Genomic DNA, 17,984 nt, shown 5'->3' on the forward strand with positions numbered 1-17,984 from the left:
CGGAGACATGGTAAAAATACTGCTCAACTGGGCACGTGATCCATATTCACAGAAGCTAAACTCTAACACTGATGCTTGCTACATCCATTAGAATGCCTTCATAGAGTAAATATTCGTCATTACAGAATATCACACTCACATCAGACATCATATCTTACTTCTTTCTGCAGTGCTAAGTATTAAAAAGGAGGCCTTGTAGGTGCCAAGCCAGTGTTCTTCCAGTGAGTTACTCTTTTAGACCCAAAGAACATATTTAAGAAAAAAAATTTTAACAGCATGGAAAATATGCCCAGTCTACCAAAGAAAGTCAAAGCCCTGGATTTTCACAAGGTTACAAAATGTGGGTGCATTTCTTGGAGAAAATATGACTAAATAACTTATTTCTATGTGATGTAGGCTTTGGAAAATCACAGTTAAACTTCATATAATCTCCATTTTATTTTAAAAAATATGTTTTACTTCTTATAATGTAAAAATGTACTGTGTGTTTTTTAAATAATAAACAATCTTTTAAAAGCATACCATTCCATAATAAAGACATTTTCTGCTCCTGACAGCTCTAGTCGTGTGTTGATTGCTCCCCAGGGACCTATATGATAAAGACTTGGCCCAGAACGACAAGGCTGGGAGATGGTAGGACCTTTACAGAGTTAGGGCCTAATGGCGAAGTCTTTCAGTCTTTGGGGCCATGCTCTTGAGCAGGCTTTGGGTTCCTCTCTTACTTCCTAGCAATGAGGTCATCCATAGTTTTTCTTTCCCAGGGCCCAAAAGCTATGAGGTTCCAATGGTCAGTCCATCGTCAACACAGCTGGGTTTAGGAACCCATGAGAAGCATGTCTCTGGGCATATCTGTGGGCTTGCTTTCAGGTGAGATGAACTGAGGAGCCAAGTCCAACCTTGCACATAGTTACATAACAGAGAAAGCCAGGTGAGCCCCAGGAGTCCTCTCTCTGCTTCTGCTCTGTGGAGATGCAAGGAGGGAAGGAGTCTCAGCCGCATGCCATCATGGGGCTGCTTGCCTCCATACTTTCCCTGCCCTAATGGGGCTAAAATAAGACTTCCTCCCTTAAAACTTTCAGTCAGGTGTTCTGTCAGAGAGGTAAGGAGTGTAGCTAACACAAGGCCGGCTGACCAAAAGATGTAAGCGCAATAAGCCTTTCTCCTCCACAATGTCACCACTTCTTACCCTTGTTATAATGAGAGAAAGCTATCACAGAGGCCGGGAAGGTGGCTCAGTGGTTAAGAGCACTTGTTGCTCTTGCAGAGGCCCCACGTTCCTTCTCAACACTTCCACGGCAGCTCACATCAGTCTGTTGCTCTAGTTCTAGGGGATCTGGCATCCTTTTCTGGCTTAGGCTGGCACCAGGCACATACTTGGTACACATACATATATGCAGCCAAGAAATTCATAAACACAAAATTAAAAAATGAAAGAAGGAAAGAAAGAGAGAAAGAAAGAAAGGAAGGAAGGAAGGAAGGAAGGAAGGAAGGAAGGAAGAAAGAAAGAAAGAAAGAAAGAAAGAAAGAAAGAAAGAAAGAAAGAAAGGTAACACAGAGGCCTAGGCAGTGACTTTCAAGACTAGGCTATGCAGTCTCCTTAACGGCTTCCTTATTGGTTCCTTATCCTATTTATACAGTATATAAATATGGAGTTATACGATATAATGTGGTATATGTAGATAAACCACACAGAACTTCATCTAAAAGTCAAATGATTGCTCAGATCCTTCAGGTCAAAATAAGAATTATTTTCTTTGCAGTTCTAGGTCTCACAGGAAGCCACAGGTGGGAAATGCCAGGGAATTGCTCAGGGCCCAGGAAAGCTAGTGTTGGTCCATCATTGGCTGTGGGTCATAAGTGATTCGCTTTTCCTAAGCATCATGCTCCTTGACTATACAAAGATCTAGCCATTTCCTCCTTCCCTTACGGGCCCATTTCAGGGTTAAATAAAATTATTTGGGGAAACTGTAAGGTACTCAAAGTTTATCGGCCACATTGAGTTCATTTTACGATTCCCTGTATGTTTTTCCTCATGTCACAATACTGGTCTGTGTACCCTCACTTGGTTTGTTTTTCTTCTGGGCACAGAGACATGTTGGCTTTCCATTTCTCCTGCAGGGAAGTGGGGCTGGAGCTCTGGATTCTTGACAGTAGAACATGAATGGAAACACTGTATGACCCAGGATAAGCCTCAAATTCACTGTGGGAGCCTCCACATCTACCCCTCACTTCTTGGCTGGTTACAGAAGATCTGATAGATGGCTCTTAAGGCCCCTGAAAGATGGGGACACACTAGATGAAGGAAGTCTAAGTCCCTCGATGATAAGAGAAGGCCGCTCACCCTATATGACACAGCACAGAGGAGAAGTGACCTGGGAGGCTCAGGATTATCTGATACACCAGTTACCTTCCTAACACCCATGACTATGGCCACCCCTGCACATCAGTGACAGTCTAGAGTCTGTACTGGTCCCTACACAGCAAACACAGAGGACAGAGGACATGTGTAGACTCTGACCCTCAGTTGATAGAAAGCTCCCCTAGGAAAAATCAAGACAAATTATTTTTTCCTATATTTTGGTTTGGTTGGTTTGGTTTGTGGTTATTTGGGGGTTTTGTTGTTTTTGAGACGAGCTTCACTATGTACCTCAGGCTGGCCCTGAACTCTCTCTGTAGTCCAGGCTGGCCTGAAACTCTAGATGTCTTCCTAGTGCTGGGACGTGCTACCATGTCTGGATCACAACATTTTTTTCAGATTAGAAACCTGCTCTCTTACTTTCAGATAAAGAGACCTGAGGGTAGTGCTCAATTCGGTACCCAAAGAGGGAAAAGAAGAAAGGAGGAAACCAAGGGAGGAAGGCTTCTGTGATTAGGTCCAACATAAAGATGAGTCTCAGACAGAAAAACGTGAAGATCTGCCAAGGTACAAGAGGTTCTCCACTCCTTTTAGAAGGTGCAGACAATGGGAACAGGAGGCCAACACAAACTTTCATCTAAATTTTTAGTGATATATACTTTATATCTAATAAATATCTGTATTTAATCCTTACTACTGTTCTATCAATTCCAAATGGAGAGCCCGGGATAGGGCAATCCCTTTGTGCTAAGTTGTTTTGCTAGCATGGGTACAGGTTAGAGTATTGGGCCAGTCTGAGCATTTCCAGGCCTTTGCTCTTATTCACTATACCACACAGTAAAGCTGGGGGCTATTACTTGGCACTGCCCAAACCATTAAAATCCCTCAGGGGTGGGGGCAGAAATATTAGCTAAGCAAGAAGAGGTTAGGTATTGGGAGCTGACAGGTTCTCCCTCAAAGCATGCCAGACTGACTGGAGCTCCTTGGTGAGAACTCTGTGGGATTATATGGAAGCTCCCAGAAGGAGAAAGGAGAATCACTCAACCTGCTTCCTTGATTCTTAACTTCTAGACAGAGATCTGGAGTGTGCGTTCATTTCGATATCTGAGGAGGGAACCCCTGCATTTCTCTGCTTGTAGAGGTGCTTACCTGGTAGGGGTACAGGGTAACCCCATTGGTTCTTGAAAGGGACCAGGTGCCATCCAGATACTGGTGAGCCTGAATGGCCACTGAGTTAAGGATGTTCCCATTGTTGGGGCTGGTGGCCATCTGGAGGCTAACTTTGGCCTGGTGAGTTGGGGATCCACTCTTCTTTTCCGCGCCGTTGCTGACCCCAAGGCTGTTGGGTTTACCGCTGTGCTTGTTGACGAGGCCTGTGTAAGTAGAGGTGGCGTAGGGGGCGGGCACAAAGGCCCACTCCCTGGGTTGCTGGAGCCCACCCATGTGCCGGGACCCCACCAGTGCAGGAATGCTGGAGATCGGAGGGGGTGAGCCCGGAGAGGCATCATAGTGCTCGCTGCCAGCTGCCTGCTCCAAGGCGAGCACCATTTGGATGGCTTCCTGCTTTAGCTGGTTCAGGTGTGTGGCACAAATGTCACAGCGGTTGTCTCGGTCATTCCATGACTTCCTGATGGCGTTAGGGACCTGGAGTTTGTCGTGAACCACAGCAGCGAACGCAGGGTCCTGGAGGACACACAAACAGAAGAAAGGAACAGGGCGTCACTCAATGCTGGGGAGTCCAGTTTAAATGTCTACAGCCCAAGGATTCGACTGCTTGAGCAGCGTCCACCAGGAAGAACCCTGGCCAGGAGGAGCCCCAAATGTGGACACGTGCATAAGGGCTGAAAATCTAAAAGATACCAAACAAAACACAACCTCTAAGCACCCCTGCTGCTCAGTCAAAGGAGGGCATTTTAGACTCTCCTGTGTCCACCAAAGAATTCTGGACAACCTGCTCCCTCCCTAGCCCAGCATGGTGGGGGTGAGTGCCCCATTCTGGGTGGCAGAAAGCTGGCAAGGGACAGAGGTGCCACTTGTGACTGGGAACAGAGCGTCTATCCTGTTAAACTTCGGCTTCAGCGTCATGTGTGCCAAGTCAGTGCCATCGGGAAGAACACTAACCAAGTAGATTCTAGATGGAGGATCCGGCTGTTCCAGCAGCCAATGCTCCTCTGCCGGCACCTCGGATCCCTCACTGGCCCCCATGAGGAGCTGTCCTCTGTACCTGCTCCCCCATATCCTCCACAGGCTTTACCTAAAACCACCACAAAAAACTCTTCACCCGGGGCTGGAGAAATAGCTCAGCGGTTAAGAGCACTGACTGCTCTTCCAGAGGACCCGGGTTCAATTCCCAGCACCCACATGGCAGCTCACAACTGTCTGAAATCCAATTCCAGGGGACCTGACACCTTCACACCAATGCACATAAAATAAAAGATAAATAAATCATAAAAAAAAATCAAAAAAAAAAAACTCTTCACCCAGGTGTAGTGGGTCACACCTGCACCTGCCTCCTGCCACCACTAGGGGAGCTGAGAAGGGTTGCTAGAAGTTCCAGGCTAGCCTGGGCTACGTAGTGAGGCCCATTTCTTAACCCCCAATCCCATAGCTTATGCCCCAAGGTCATCTCTAAAAGACAAGTGGGGGTGATGAAGATGCTAGCTCTCCTTCACTTTGCTTTAGCTTCCACAGAAACAGGACTATGGAAAGAAATAGCTCCGGGCATGTGAATGGGTGCCCAAACATTTCCCACTTCTGTTCCTTGTGTCCCTGGAGTTCTGCATGACCTTAGATATCTTACCCATTGCACTGAACCTCTCCTCACTGTGCCCTGTCCTTGCTTAATATCCTTCCAGATCCATGACTTTATTTGTGGGGAAAGCAGGATAGGATACGTGTCCATGCACGTATGAGCAGAACCACCTAGGCGTATTTTGGGCCTAGCAGAATTTGCAAAATTCAACAGTTATTGTGAGTAACAGATGAAGCTTGTCTCCTCTAGGACACCCCCCCCCAAAAAAAATATGCTCTTCAAAAAAGCGCTGTCAGCTTTTATGGAGCAGAGATCCATCTGGACTGAGCGGCGTGCAGGGATGGTAACGCAGGGGAGCCAGGGTGGGCAGGAAGACCGTCAGTGGGAGGCTGGTTCCTAACCACAATCTGTCTGGGTGATGGGCCCCAGTATTTTGTTTTCCCTGTTTAACTACCCTGAGCAGTTCCTCAGCATACACTGATTAATTGATTAATAAATCAAGAGGCCTTTTCACAGAGCAGCAGCAAGGAAGGCACTAGAGGCGGAAACCCAAGGCAACCTATAAAGTGGCTGGAGCAATAAGAGGTTGAGATGATCAGGTTCCACCTGGAGAAGCCGTGCAAACCAGATGAGAGTCACTTGTGGCATCCTCCTAAGAGGCAGCTGCTTTGTCCAGACAGTCAGTCATAGCTCAAGAGCGTGTGAGACCTGAACGAACTGCTGAGGGGGGAGGGGCATTCTAGAGCAGACGGTTGCCTCAGTTTACCAAACAAGCAGATCCAAAAGGATGAAAACTTTGGAGTTCCCACAGACATCTTGACTTGTCCATGATTTTCCATTTCAAGAGTCAAAGAACATCCATAACCAACCACAGACGACTTCAAGCCACCACTAATGTCTTGGGTTTCAAGAGGCCTTGATTTAATTGCCTGTTTAAAATGTGTTTGCAGTGATGGGACCCTGACTCAGTTGGTAGAGTGCTTGACTATCATGCCCAAAGTCATGGGTTTGATCCAGGGCACCATATAAACTTGATGTGGTCATGCAAGCCTTCTGTTCCAGAATTCAGGAAGTACAGGTGTAGGAGGATCAGAAGTTCAAGGTCATGCTCAGCTATAGAGTGATCTCCAGGCCATGCTGGGTTACATAAGACCCTGTCTAAAATATTACCTTTGTTATCTCAAATGTCAGGAAGAAAGACCACAGTGGCTACAGGAGAAAGTGTGCACACACTTCCTGATATTTTGGATTTGGAGTGCGTGGCTTAGTTTCTGGATTCGATTTACATAGAGACACACCTGCTCTACAGAGCTCATGAGCTACCCCTGGTTCTGAGAACCTTTCACCCTTCTCTTAGATTTTTATCCCCCTCCCCAAAATAATCCCTTCTTTATTCAGCCTGTTGTTGTCATAGCTCAATTTCCAACATTTAACAAATTAATATATTAGCTTCACACCACGCTGGGGAGCTGGGAATAACTCCTGTCCTATGTGAGCTCATATCCAGAAGGTCTTCCTGGCTCCTAGATTGTCAAATGCCACACCCTCCTGCTGCCCCTTTAGTCTGATCTGAAATGACTCCAGGATCTATCAACACAGACACACCGTGAAGCTCCGTGGCTCTTTGGTCCACCAGCCATCTTTGAGGGCTCTAACTCCTTACCACTCCTTCCCACACACAACCAACACCAGCCCTGAGAGACCCAACAAACCCACAATGACATAGTTGGGTCTATTTCCAGTACGTTGGCTCAGGCAGCCTAGAAGTTGTCAGTTATCTCCAGCAGAGGAAGGCTAAGACAATTGTTGAATGAGGAATGGTTTGCCGGATGATAGGTAGGAGATGTTCCTTCACGTAAGCAGTCCTTGGTGCAAAAGCCCTGTAATACCTCATACCACCCTGAGGTTTCAATAAGTGAAGAGAGACATCTATGGGGACCAAAATGTCTTTCTAGGGCTTTTCTACACATTATAAATATTTTAGTTTGATTGTTGACTACCAAGAGGAATGGTCAACAGACACGGTTTTCTGTATGTGCTAAGACAGAGGGGATTCGGTACCCAAGGAGAGTGGAAGGAAATGGCAGGAAGCGTTTGGAGACAGCAGACAGCACAGGCTGGGCATCCCTGACATGGGCACAGAGAGGACTGCAGGACCCAGAAGATGTGCGTAGGAGGAACTCCTGCATCAGCAGACCCAGAGAAAGAGACGCAGGCACCCAGTCTGGCATCTGCCTTGAGATATTTGCATTGTCTGCTTCTGACCCACCCTGTGTCCTCAGGAAACAGACAAATTGTTGCAGCATAAACCACACACAAAATTAGTTCTGTCTTCTCTCTCACGTGAAGGGGAACTTGAGAAGATGTATGAGTACCTGGTAGCAGCCCCCAGAAGGAAGGGGGTGGAGAAGTAAATATTCATGCATCTAATCTGTCACAATTAGTAATGGCTACAAAAGAAAAAAGAAAACCCCTTAATGTGGCTTTCTGGTGCCATCATTGCTTTGGCACTGTCCTAAGAGTATTTCAGGAAAAGTAGGTCTCCTGCCACAGCCCACAGGGCTCTTCTCTCAGTCTGATTCCCTGACTGGGTCACACATCTGAGAGACTCCTACCCCTTCAAAACCACCCTTCAAACTGACAGCTCCAAACTAAATTCATTTGCTCCTAAACCTTCTTCCATTCCAGTAGTCACTACCTAAGCAAATAATACAATTAGCTTTCGAAGGGCCCAGGCTGGAAATCTAGAATCATCTCTGTCTGCTTTACATTCACATCCAATCACCAAACTCGCAAAATGGAAATTCCTAGAAGGCCTCTAGCCCACACCTCCTCTTCCTGCTGTTGCTTCCACGACCAGGGCCAGGTTAACCTACCCTCTGATGCCCACAGCCAATGAATTTAGCATCTCCCACTTCACACGGTCTCCTACCCTTAGCCTTGACCTCCTTCTATGCCTGCAATGGCTGTGATAAAATACATGATGGCACCGTCTCTTCCTTTTCAAACTTCACTTCTGAGGTCTATGTTATTGTTATTTGCATAATTATTTCTCCACCAGACCCTCAGCTGTGTAAGAGAAAAAATTTTTTTTTGGCTTTTAAGTCCTTAAATGTTTACCACAATGCCTATTACACAGGACTCTCACAAGAAATCCTCATGAAATGAATGAATGATAGAGATTAAGGAGCAGATGCATTCTATGCCCATCGCTCATTTGCTTTTTTATAAATGAATCCCTGCCAATATGCATCTTAAGTGTTCCCCCAAAGCCTCATGAACAAAGGCTTTGGCCTCCATAGTGCTACTACACCCTTAAGAGATGGAAACTTAATGAGGTCTTTGGGAAATTTGAGCAGGCCTTTGAAAGGAACTGCAGGCCCCTTCCCACCTCTTTTACTTCCTGGTGGGGAAGTGATCAGTTTTACCCTGACACAGGCTCCCCCCACATTGCCATAGGATACTCTCACCAGCCAGCTCAAAGCAGTTGTCCACCTGCCTATGGACTGAAATCTGTGACCATGAGACCAGATAGACTTTTCCTCAGTTTAAGTTGGTTGTCTCAGGTGTTTGCCTATCAGGTGAGAGCCAGCTGGCTGAAGGGACACTGAACAGAAGCTTTGGAATCTCAGGCTCAGGCAGCTTCCCAGTCATAACCGCTGGGACTAGCTAAAGAGCCTCATGTGGTCTCCTTCGACTGAATCTTAATATCAGAATAGATTCTCTCCCACAACCAATGTTTTCATCTTTTCCCTACATTTCTAAGACGATAACAATTACATAGGATGAACTAAAACCATTATTCCCTAATCATCTGTACAGCTGAGAAATTCTAGGGTAATATTCCATTCATGGTTCACTGAGGATGGCCCCCCTAGCAAGCAGGTGGTGGCAGACTCTCAATGAAGGAGGAGGGACTGGTAACGAGGGCTGTGGAATCTGCAGGGCCCAGGCAAGAAAACACTGGCCAGGCAAACAGTGCTGTTTACGGATGCTCCTGGTTGCTTTCGGCTCCGTGTTTCAGCCTCCGAGGGGGTGGGTTGCTTAGCAATCAACACTAATGCCATTGTTGAGGGCAGGATGGTTTTGTGCATTGTTTTAGCCAGAAGAGTGCTTCGCGTGTGTTCCTCCAAAGCCTCTGGGTCTGTAATGAAGGCAACAGCTGGAGTCAGCATCCAGCATGTGTTGTACAAATTCCTGGTGATGTTTGCTCCAGGTTTATTATTCTAGAGGTCTCTGGTGATGGGCTGCACAAGAGGTAAGCTGCTTTTCAAAGGCCGTTTCCTTCCACTTTGTTCCTAAAGTTTCTCCGTCCATAAACAACTGCCCCTCAGGCCTGGCTAGAAGATGGGGCCCTGAGAATAAAATGTTTTATTTTGCACGGCAGGAAGCATCTCAGATCAAGGGGATTTACCTTCACACCCTGGAGACTCCCCCCTCCCCCACCTAGGGTTGGCATTCCCACCCTGTCACCTTTCCTGCTGAGTGTCCTTTCTCCCTGGGTGTTCTTTATGGCCACTCTGCTCCCTAAAGCAGGTGTCCTTATTAATGAATCTTCTGAAGGCAAATTGCAAAATTTAAGATTATAAAATCAATAGGTAGCAAACTTTAGGTAGAGTAGACCCAGTAATCACTGCTTATTCCCATTGGAGCCCAACTATTTGAACACAAGTGTCTCTCAGAGAAGTGAGGTTTCTACTTCAAGAATGTGGCCATTCCGTACTCGGCCTTATAAGCAAGAACATTTTAAACACTGGTGGGGGACTCCCCACCCCACCACCAAGCACTTCTTCCCCAAGAAAATTCTGGTTTTTATGATCTTTCTCGTTTCCTGAGTTTCCATGTCATTTCTCTCAGGGGTTTGATGGTGGACATTTGAAAGCAGAGTCCTCGTGAGATCTAAAAAGGACATCTCCCAGACTCTCCTTCACCTTCCTAGCATGGTCCTTCACCTTCCTAGCATGGTGAATCTACTGAGCAAGAACTAGCGGGGAAAGCTGAAGTTAGTATCCTTTATTCTGGCTGTTCGTGGAATTCCCAGACCACAGACAATGGCTGTGCCTACTTCTGGAGAGGAGCCAGGAAACAAATTAGAGTGTTGGACAAAGTCATGATGCGCTTCTGCTCTTTGCAGGAAGGGGATCAGCCTCAAGGGCTCTGCCATCCTCACTGATGCAATGTGTGAACTGAAGTTAGTCCCTGAGCGGGTCCCTCTGACTGGCAGGGGACACATTCTCCACAGTGAGATGCCTGTGTGAGAGAGCCTGCTGCCTGTGTGAGAGAGTCTGCTCACAGCTCTACTTCATTAGCGCACAACATCTATAGAAACGTCTGGCTGCCTTTCCTGGACCCAGGGTTTGTCAGCATTGTAAGTCTGTCCTGTGAGCCAGTAGCACTTCCCCAGTAATGAAGATCACACGTTGGTGTGCACGTGAATGTGAATCCTGGTGAGCGAGAAAGAAAAAGAAAAGAAAGTAAAAGCATAAAGGCAAAGCTAGGTAATGAGGTCAGAGAGACAGAGGGAGAGAAAAACCCACCGCAGGGAGAGATGTTAAATGTCAGACCAGAGTTGTTTTACATAAGAAACTAAATTAGGCTGAGATGTCATGATTGCGCCCAGCCTGTGTGATTCTGCTCTGGACCACTGCAGAGAAGCTTTAAGCAAGTGTTCTTGGCTTCTGAGCTTAGCAGTACCGAGGGCGGGTGGCAAGCAGCTAATGGGACATGAAAAGGTGCTGTAGATGAAAGTTTTCTGCTCAGACAGACAGACATGCGCATCCTCTGCCTCTCACTAGGGAACATCACGTGCCTCTCGTGTTGCTAGGATGGAGCCAGTGCCAGCACCATGCTCTTGGATATCCCAGAGACGGGGATGAGGAACACACATTTACAAAGTCAAATGAGCAAATAGAGCAGTCCTGTCAACAATATGAGGTAACCAGCAGAGTGCAGAAGATGAAGATGCAGGATGTGAGGATGCTCTCTCCTGGATCCTGGAAGCCAGATGACACGGGCAAAGCTGCCTTGAGCCTTGATTCTGTCAATGGTTACGTGGGAAATACCACCCAGATTATAGACTTACATGGACCAAACAAAAATAATTCAAAAGCGTGACATGTAAGAGATTGAATAAATCGTACCTAAACTTCAGTAATAATAACAAAAAAAAACCTTCCTACTTTAAAAAAGGGGAGAACTTTATTTTTGCTTTCTTGTTATCATTACTGCATGTATGTCTGTGGTATAAGTCTGTGGGTGGTCACACATGCATGGGCACAGATGGAGAGTGTTCAGATGCATATGTGTGCATGTAAGTAGAGGTGGATGGTGGTTCTCTTCCTTGTTCACCCTTTATAGTATATATTGAGGCAGAGCATGGTCTCCCATAGACCCTGGAACTCCCAGTTCATCTGTCTGTAGCCAGCTTGATCCACTGATCTCCGCCTTGCAAGCCTTGGGATACAGGCAGGGTATCCCACTGCCATCATTCACATAGCTGCCGTGGGTACAAACTCCAGTCCTCATGCTTGTGCAGCAAGCGGCTGAGCCATCTCCCAGGCCCTCAAATATGGTTGTAAAAGTTCATGAATTAGTCAAAAGCTAGGTGCGGTATTTCTCATCAGGATCGATCACAGGGGATCTGTCAAGGTCACAGCCTTTCAGGTAGCCACGGTGGACAGTTCCACAGGTTCCTTCCAAAATTCTTGGTGGAGTCTGAGAGGCTCAGGCCCTGGCTCTACCACTCAGTATCCATAACCAGGAACCATTGCTTTTTTAAAACCTAACCATACTTTAATCCCCTCAATAGAGAAACGGGAACTTATGATCATACCTATTCTGTTTGGTAAGGATACAATGTGATGTGTACGTAACATTTTAGCGCAGTCCTTGACTTGCTAATAAGTGACAGTCGTTATTACTAGTGTTAGGTCAGCCACAGTAGTCTTTCCACGGTGGTTACTCTCGTTATGGAACACAGAACCTGGGGTAGGCGTCACACTTCAGATGGGGCGGTGGCAGCGGCAGGGGTGGCGATAATGCTGGCAATTACCTTACCGCTTACTTTATCCACAAGAACTGAGTTCGTGCTTTTCACACCCGAGACTCTTGCTTCCCCGTTTACACATTTCCCTCTGAAAACATCTTCGAGTCACAGCTAGGTTCAGAGCTTCCGAGGAGAAAGCATACTCCTGCCACATTACCAAATGGCCTCCATACCTACAAGTTCACAGTCACGGTACAAACCTGAACACTGAACTTTGCAAAGACAGGAATAATCAGGTTTCTAATGTGGCATACTAAGATTGCTTTCCAATTACTGACGTCCACGAACACCACAAGCATGCGGCTGAGCAGGCTGCAGGTCACCACCAGGTGCAGGAATGGAGCATACTCGTTCTGGGAGGAGCTCTAGCTGGAGAGGGCTGTTTAGAATCTGTTAACTAGCTATGAAGCCCCCTTTAATTGATTTTATATGTATGGAACACTGAGTCACTGTGCTCAGCTGTGTTTTCCTAGATTTATTACAAAATGTGAAAGTCTTAAATTTTAGTTATGGGACCTTTAAAGACTAAGAGGCTGAAAAGTTCTGTTCTGAGCATCTCCCAAAGCAAATCTGAGTGGTTCAACAGTTTCCCAAGTTCGGATGCTTGTGGCCCAGTGCTCACAACTGCTCAGGCCTCACCTAACTGCTCAGGCTGACTGTCAGAACCTGCCCTGGTTGCTCAGGGATCTTCTTGCAGGGCCAGCATGGGTTCCCCTATGTTCCACAGAAGTCCTTGAAATCCTCTCCCCCCACACCCTGTCTCTGTGTCTCTACTGGGGTGTCTATTCTGGTAACAGTTCTTATCTGCTCTTGAGACCACGGGACACTTCAGGAGGGTAAAGGGTTTGCTATTATTGTCACTGGAGATGGCTTGGTGGGTTTGTGCCCTTCTGTCCAAATGTACCAAAGTGTACATTTTAAATGTGTGCCACTTACTATGGCTCACTTACATATCCATTAAGCAAAACCACACACACACACACACACACACACACACACATATCTTACTCATGCTAGGGCTCAGCGTCAGTCTATTCCAAGTCATGGGACTCAGCAAACACTTCCTTATGAGGGAGGTGCGTGTTCTATCGTCAGAATCACTGCAAATACCCAGGAGGCAGAAAGCGTGTCGTGATGTTTCATCTCGAGGATAACCTTCATTCTTGCCTCCTGGAGTCTGTTCTCAAGATGGTGACCAGGTCAAGACATTTCAGTGTCCTGACAGGACAGGAGGGCTTGTCTGCCCCCACATCTTTTTAGCCCCCTCTGTGTCAAGATGCCACTTTACCTTGCTCCCCTGTGAGACCCTAAGTAGCAGCTCTGTCCTCCCTTAGATGCCCACGGGCATGTGGTGGCATCTTGGAAGAGGGGGCTCTGGAGCCCATGAGCTAATGAGCCCTCCAGGAGGTCACAGAGGAAAGGGAACACAGAAATAAGAAGAGAAGGGATTCCTGCCACATTGCTTCACGTGTGTGACCTTAACTGTGGCCTGAACAGAGTAGATGAGAAACCCCTGTCCTACTCAGTGACGGTGTCTCCTGTGAGAAAGGCAGTGCTAGGTGGCCACTCTTTACCAGGAATGTTCCAGCTATGACGAGTGCTCTGGAGGTCCAGTCCAATGGCTAAGATAGGGCTACGAGATACAAGGCTCCCTCACTCAGTTCCCTCTGGCTGCCAGTGGTGCTCAGACACTGCCAATTCTGACCTCCAGGACACACTTAAAAAACTATTCAGTTGGTGTGTTTAGTTTTCCGTCACAACTTGGAGGGAGTAGTGACAGCTAGTGGCTGAGGCGAAGATGCTGCTAAGCATCTTCCATAGCAGAGGTTGTGCCCTCTCCCTACTCTTTAATAAATAGTTATCAACCCCCAATAACCCTATGTCATGGCAGAAATGCTAACCTTTACTCTCTCACAGGACCCCTCCCCCATGACTCTCAATGGAGAAAGGTCCCTTGCATGGTGAAGGAGGCTGGTATTTTACACCCAGACCAACAGCCAGCTCTTCCCTTCCCTGGTTTCCCTTCGTCATCAACATGAAACTCTAAATGGCTTGTCCCCTTAATGCTCCACTCCAGCTGAAGCTGACAGTGGAGCTGAGCTTGGAAGGTGTGTGACATCCCTCACGCAACTTAAAAACAGCACATGCTGGCGGGGGTCCCATCCTGGACCACTTGTGCCAGTCTCCATCCTTCCCCTAACGAGCATCATAAACATCACCCTTCCTGGCAGCAGTGGCACGGCTCAGAGAGTCACCAGCTATTTCTAAGCAAGCATGCAATGGAAAAAGGATTTGTGGCCCAGGTTCTTGGTCACTTGAAAATGTGGATTTGGTGAATGGCTTCAAGGGCTGCTTCTGGAGGCTGTCATTTACATCTGGGGTTGCAAATGGGGACAACTGAGGTGGCTTTGTCTATAAAATCATGTCAAATCTCTAGTCAGGCTTCACATCATGGTAAACTGTGCAGTTTCCCTTCTGGAGAAGGAAAACCAGCGCCACGAGAAGACAGAGTCATCTGAAGATGTAATTTGGTGCAATTACAGAAGAGACCAAGGGTTTCTTTGTTCTTTCAAAAAACCACATTTACGTAGCTCAGACCATTTACCAGGCCTGCACTGACTTTGGTTTATTTGGTGAGGGAAGTCACAAAAACTTTGACCTAAATGTCCAAGGTTGAAGGAGACCTTCAGAGGTCGGAGAAAAGCTATATATTTGTGTGTTTGTGTGTGTGTGTGTATGTGTGTTTGTGTGTGCGTGTGCACGTGAGTGATACACAGTTTATGTTTATGTGTTCAAGTGTCATGGGCATGTGGGGACCAGTGGCATCTTTCTCAAAGCACTTTCTACCTTGTATTTTGAGAAAGTGTCTCACTGAACCTAATGCTCATTTCTTTGGCCAGTGAGCTCCAGAGATCTTCCCGTCTCTGCCTCCCAGGGGCAGCAATTACAGACTGTGCTATTGTCTCCAGCTTTTACATGGAAATCTGAACTCAATTCCAGATGCTCGCATGGCAAGCACCTTACCCATGGATTCATGTCCCCTGCCCTGATTGCACCTTCTTCCTTTTTTTTTTTAAAAGATTTATTTATTTATTATGTATACAATGTTCTGTCTGTCTGTTTGAAGGCCAGAAGAGGGCACCAGATCTCATTACAGATGGCCATGAGCCACCATGTGGTTGCTGGGAATTGAACTCAGGATCTCTGGAAGAGCAATCAGTGCTCTTAACCTCTGAGCCATCTCTCCAGCCCCCTGATTGCACCTTCTTATTTCAATCCTGGACACATTAGAAATGGTTCAGCACACCCTGGAGTAGCGATTAGACCGCCCACCAAAATCTGGCACAGGATGTCTATACTCAAACCAACAACTTCTAGACCTACTTATGATGCTCCAATTTAGTCCTTCACCAAACGCTTGCTTACTTATTTGGGGAGGAAGGAATACATAATGCTGGGAACCACCCACCCCTTACCTTCTGTAGGGAGGAGATGACGTCCTGAGTGAATGTGTATTGCTGGCATGGACATAGCCATGTCAAGGACTCTAATGTCTCAGACCCATGGAAATGGCAAAGACTCTCTCTGGCCCAAGTACTGTGTTAATGAACAACTGAGTAGTGAATGCGAAAACTAGCAATCCCTGCTTCCCACTCCTGGATGGCTGCAATCGGAGACTGTCGTTCTCCCCACCCCCATCCCAGAGGTCCCATTCAGACTAGCAGACCCCTCCTCCATGGACTGGACATAACAAAATCAGTGAGTTTCCGGGTTGAATGATAGGTGCCTCCCATCAAAGCAAGGGAGCCCACCTGATTCCAGCTTTCCCGAAGGTCTGGCAGCTGCCATTTCTTCACGCCTGTATTAGGCCAGTCAAGTTTGCAGGACCAAGTCACAGTGGATTCAGTGACCTTCCTTCCTCTTTTCCATAATGATCTTTAGAAAACAGGTTTGGCTGTAAGTTAAGATTTTCAAACAGGAAAAAAATCTGTTGCTCTCCCATACCTGCCTCTATCACGCATCCGGTGTGACCTTGAAGAAGGGGCCTGTAAAATGTTTATAAAGTGATTTGTGTGGTCTAGCGAAAAATCTTGATCATAAAAGCTCAGCCCTGAGTATTTTCTAGGGAGCTGTAAGGGGGAAATAAGAGTAGGAGAACAATACTGGAGAAGACATTCTTCATTAGGTTTTGCTTTTTTTGACTTTTGATTATGGATTTATCAATACCATTTGAGAATCTTGGTGTGAGCCTGATTTGGCCTGTCCACATTACCCATCAATAAGAAGAAAGAAAAAGCTTAGCGGTGACATCCCGCATGTGGCCATGGTCCTAAAATGGACCACAGTTTTTTACAATTCAGAGTTTTCCGATACAAACGTGGGTGGAGCTTTGCGAGGGAGATCTAGTCGCTATCCAGTTTATTCGCTCATTTGTCTCTTCATCCAACAGCGTCATTCATCCCTTGTTTATTTATTATTGGCTTGTGAATTCCTTCGGTACATGTTAGACAGATAATGTGGCCCTGACCTTTAAAGATAGTGTAAAACATACTACAGTTAAAGATTCAAGAGAGAAACAGTCTGTTCTCTTCATATGGGAACTTGGTGAACAGCTCTGGACTTCATTCCTAATACTCAGGTTTTAGTTTAAAGCTATAAGCTTTGCTCTTTTCTAATTTTACCACCTTGGAAAGTCACTCAATCTTTTTTTTTCTTTTCCATTTTTCAAGTGTGTATATGTAGTGTGTATTTGTGACATGTGTGGGGACATGCATGTGCACATATGTGGAAGTCAGAGGTGGCTGTCAGGAGTCTTCCCCAAATGCTCTTAAACCCTATTTGTTGAAGCAGTCTCTTACTCAAATCCAAAATTCAACAACATGGCAAGTCTCACGAGCCAGTTTGTCCTGGGGATCCTGTTCCCCTGCTGAGGCTGGGATTATATTTAGGCCACCACAGGCCCCTAGCATTTACATGAGTTCTGGGGTTCTGAGTCCTAGCTCTCAGACTTGGACAGCAAGCACTTGAACTACTGAATTATCTCCCTGCCCGCACACCACTCAGTCTCTTGAGGTTAAATTTCCTTATCAAGCAGGCAAGTAGACTATTTCTCCCTGGGTATTTACATGAGGATATAAGAAAATCACAGACAGAACAAGCACTTTATGACGGGTCCTGAAAACACAGCATGCAATTCTTAATGAATATCAAGTTTTTTTCCAGTGCTTAATATGTGAAAAAGCATAGCTGGGATGTAAGTCGGGCCCCATCAGTGTGCAACTCAGTTCAGAGCTAGTGGGTCAAGGCCTAAGTCTCAAAGGGGTGACAGCACAGTACAGTCAAGAGGAGTATCCAGGTAAGCTTTCAAGTTCGAAGGGCCAAGAGGAAAGGGCCAAGACAATCCAATGTCCCCCTCCATTTGCTGACCCTCCTCCAGACAGAGCAAGCCTTCTGCTGAGTACCACAACAGGTGGGTCTAAACAAAGACCACCATGATGCGTGTTCTGCCTGGTCTTCATTAGTTCCCACATCGTCAGGCTGTGCGAAAAGTCACTTCCTTGCCGCTGCTTCTCACTGCTGTGGTGGACAGACAGACGAATGGAACTTTCTAGAAAAACAAACCAATAGTCTCCTGCCATCCAAATGTCTACAATAAGCCCACTTAAGAGTCAAGCCAAGAGAACAAGTGGCTTAGAGATGGTTGCTGAGAGAGTTTTTGCAGCTAGGAAGAACTCACATACAGATGCTCTGGAATCCTGGACTAGGCCAAAAGCTGCAGACTAGAAGAGATGTTCCCACTAAACAAAGGCCTGCCTACCCAGCAGCTTTTC

The 17,984-nt window shown here is 46.5% G+C and overlaps 1 protein-coding gene across 1 annotated transcript in view; it reads right to left on the reverse strand.

Moving 5' to 3' along the window:
• Kif26b (kinesin family member 26B) overlaps window positions 1-17,984 on the reverse strand; it is a 424,022-nt gene that overhangs the window by 265,239 nt on the left and 140,799 nt on the right. Inside the window, exon 3 of the mRNA XM_087906092.1 lies at window positions 3,506-4,039. Within this exon, the coding sequence (XP_087762218.1) occupies window positions 3,506-4,039 (534 nt within the window). The remainder of the gene's footprint in view (window positions 1-3,505; window positions 4,040-17,984) is intronic.

This window comes from Myodes glareolus, chromosome 5 (genome assembly GCF_982192425.1).
Source record: "Myodes glareolus chromosome 5, mMyoGla1.1, whole genome shotgun sequence".
Lineage (NCBI taxonomy): Eukaryota > Metazoa > Chordata > Mammalia > Rodentia > Cricetidae > Myodes > Myodes glareolus.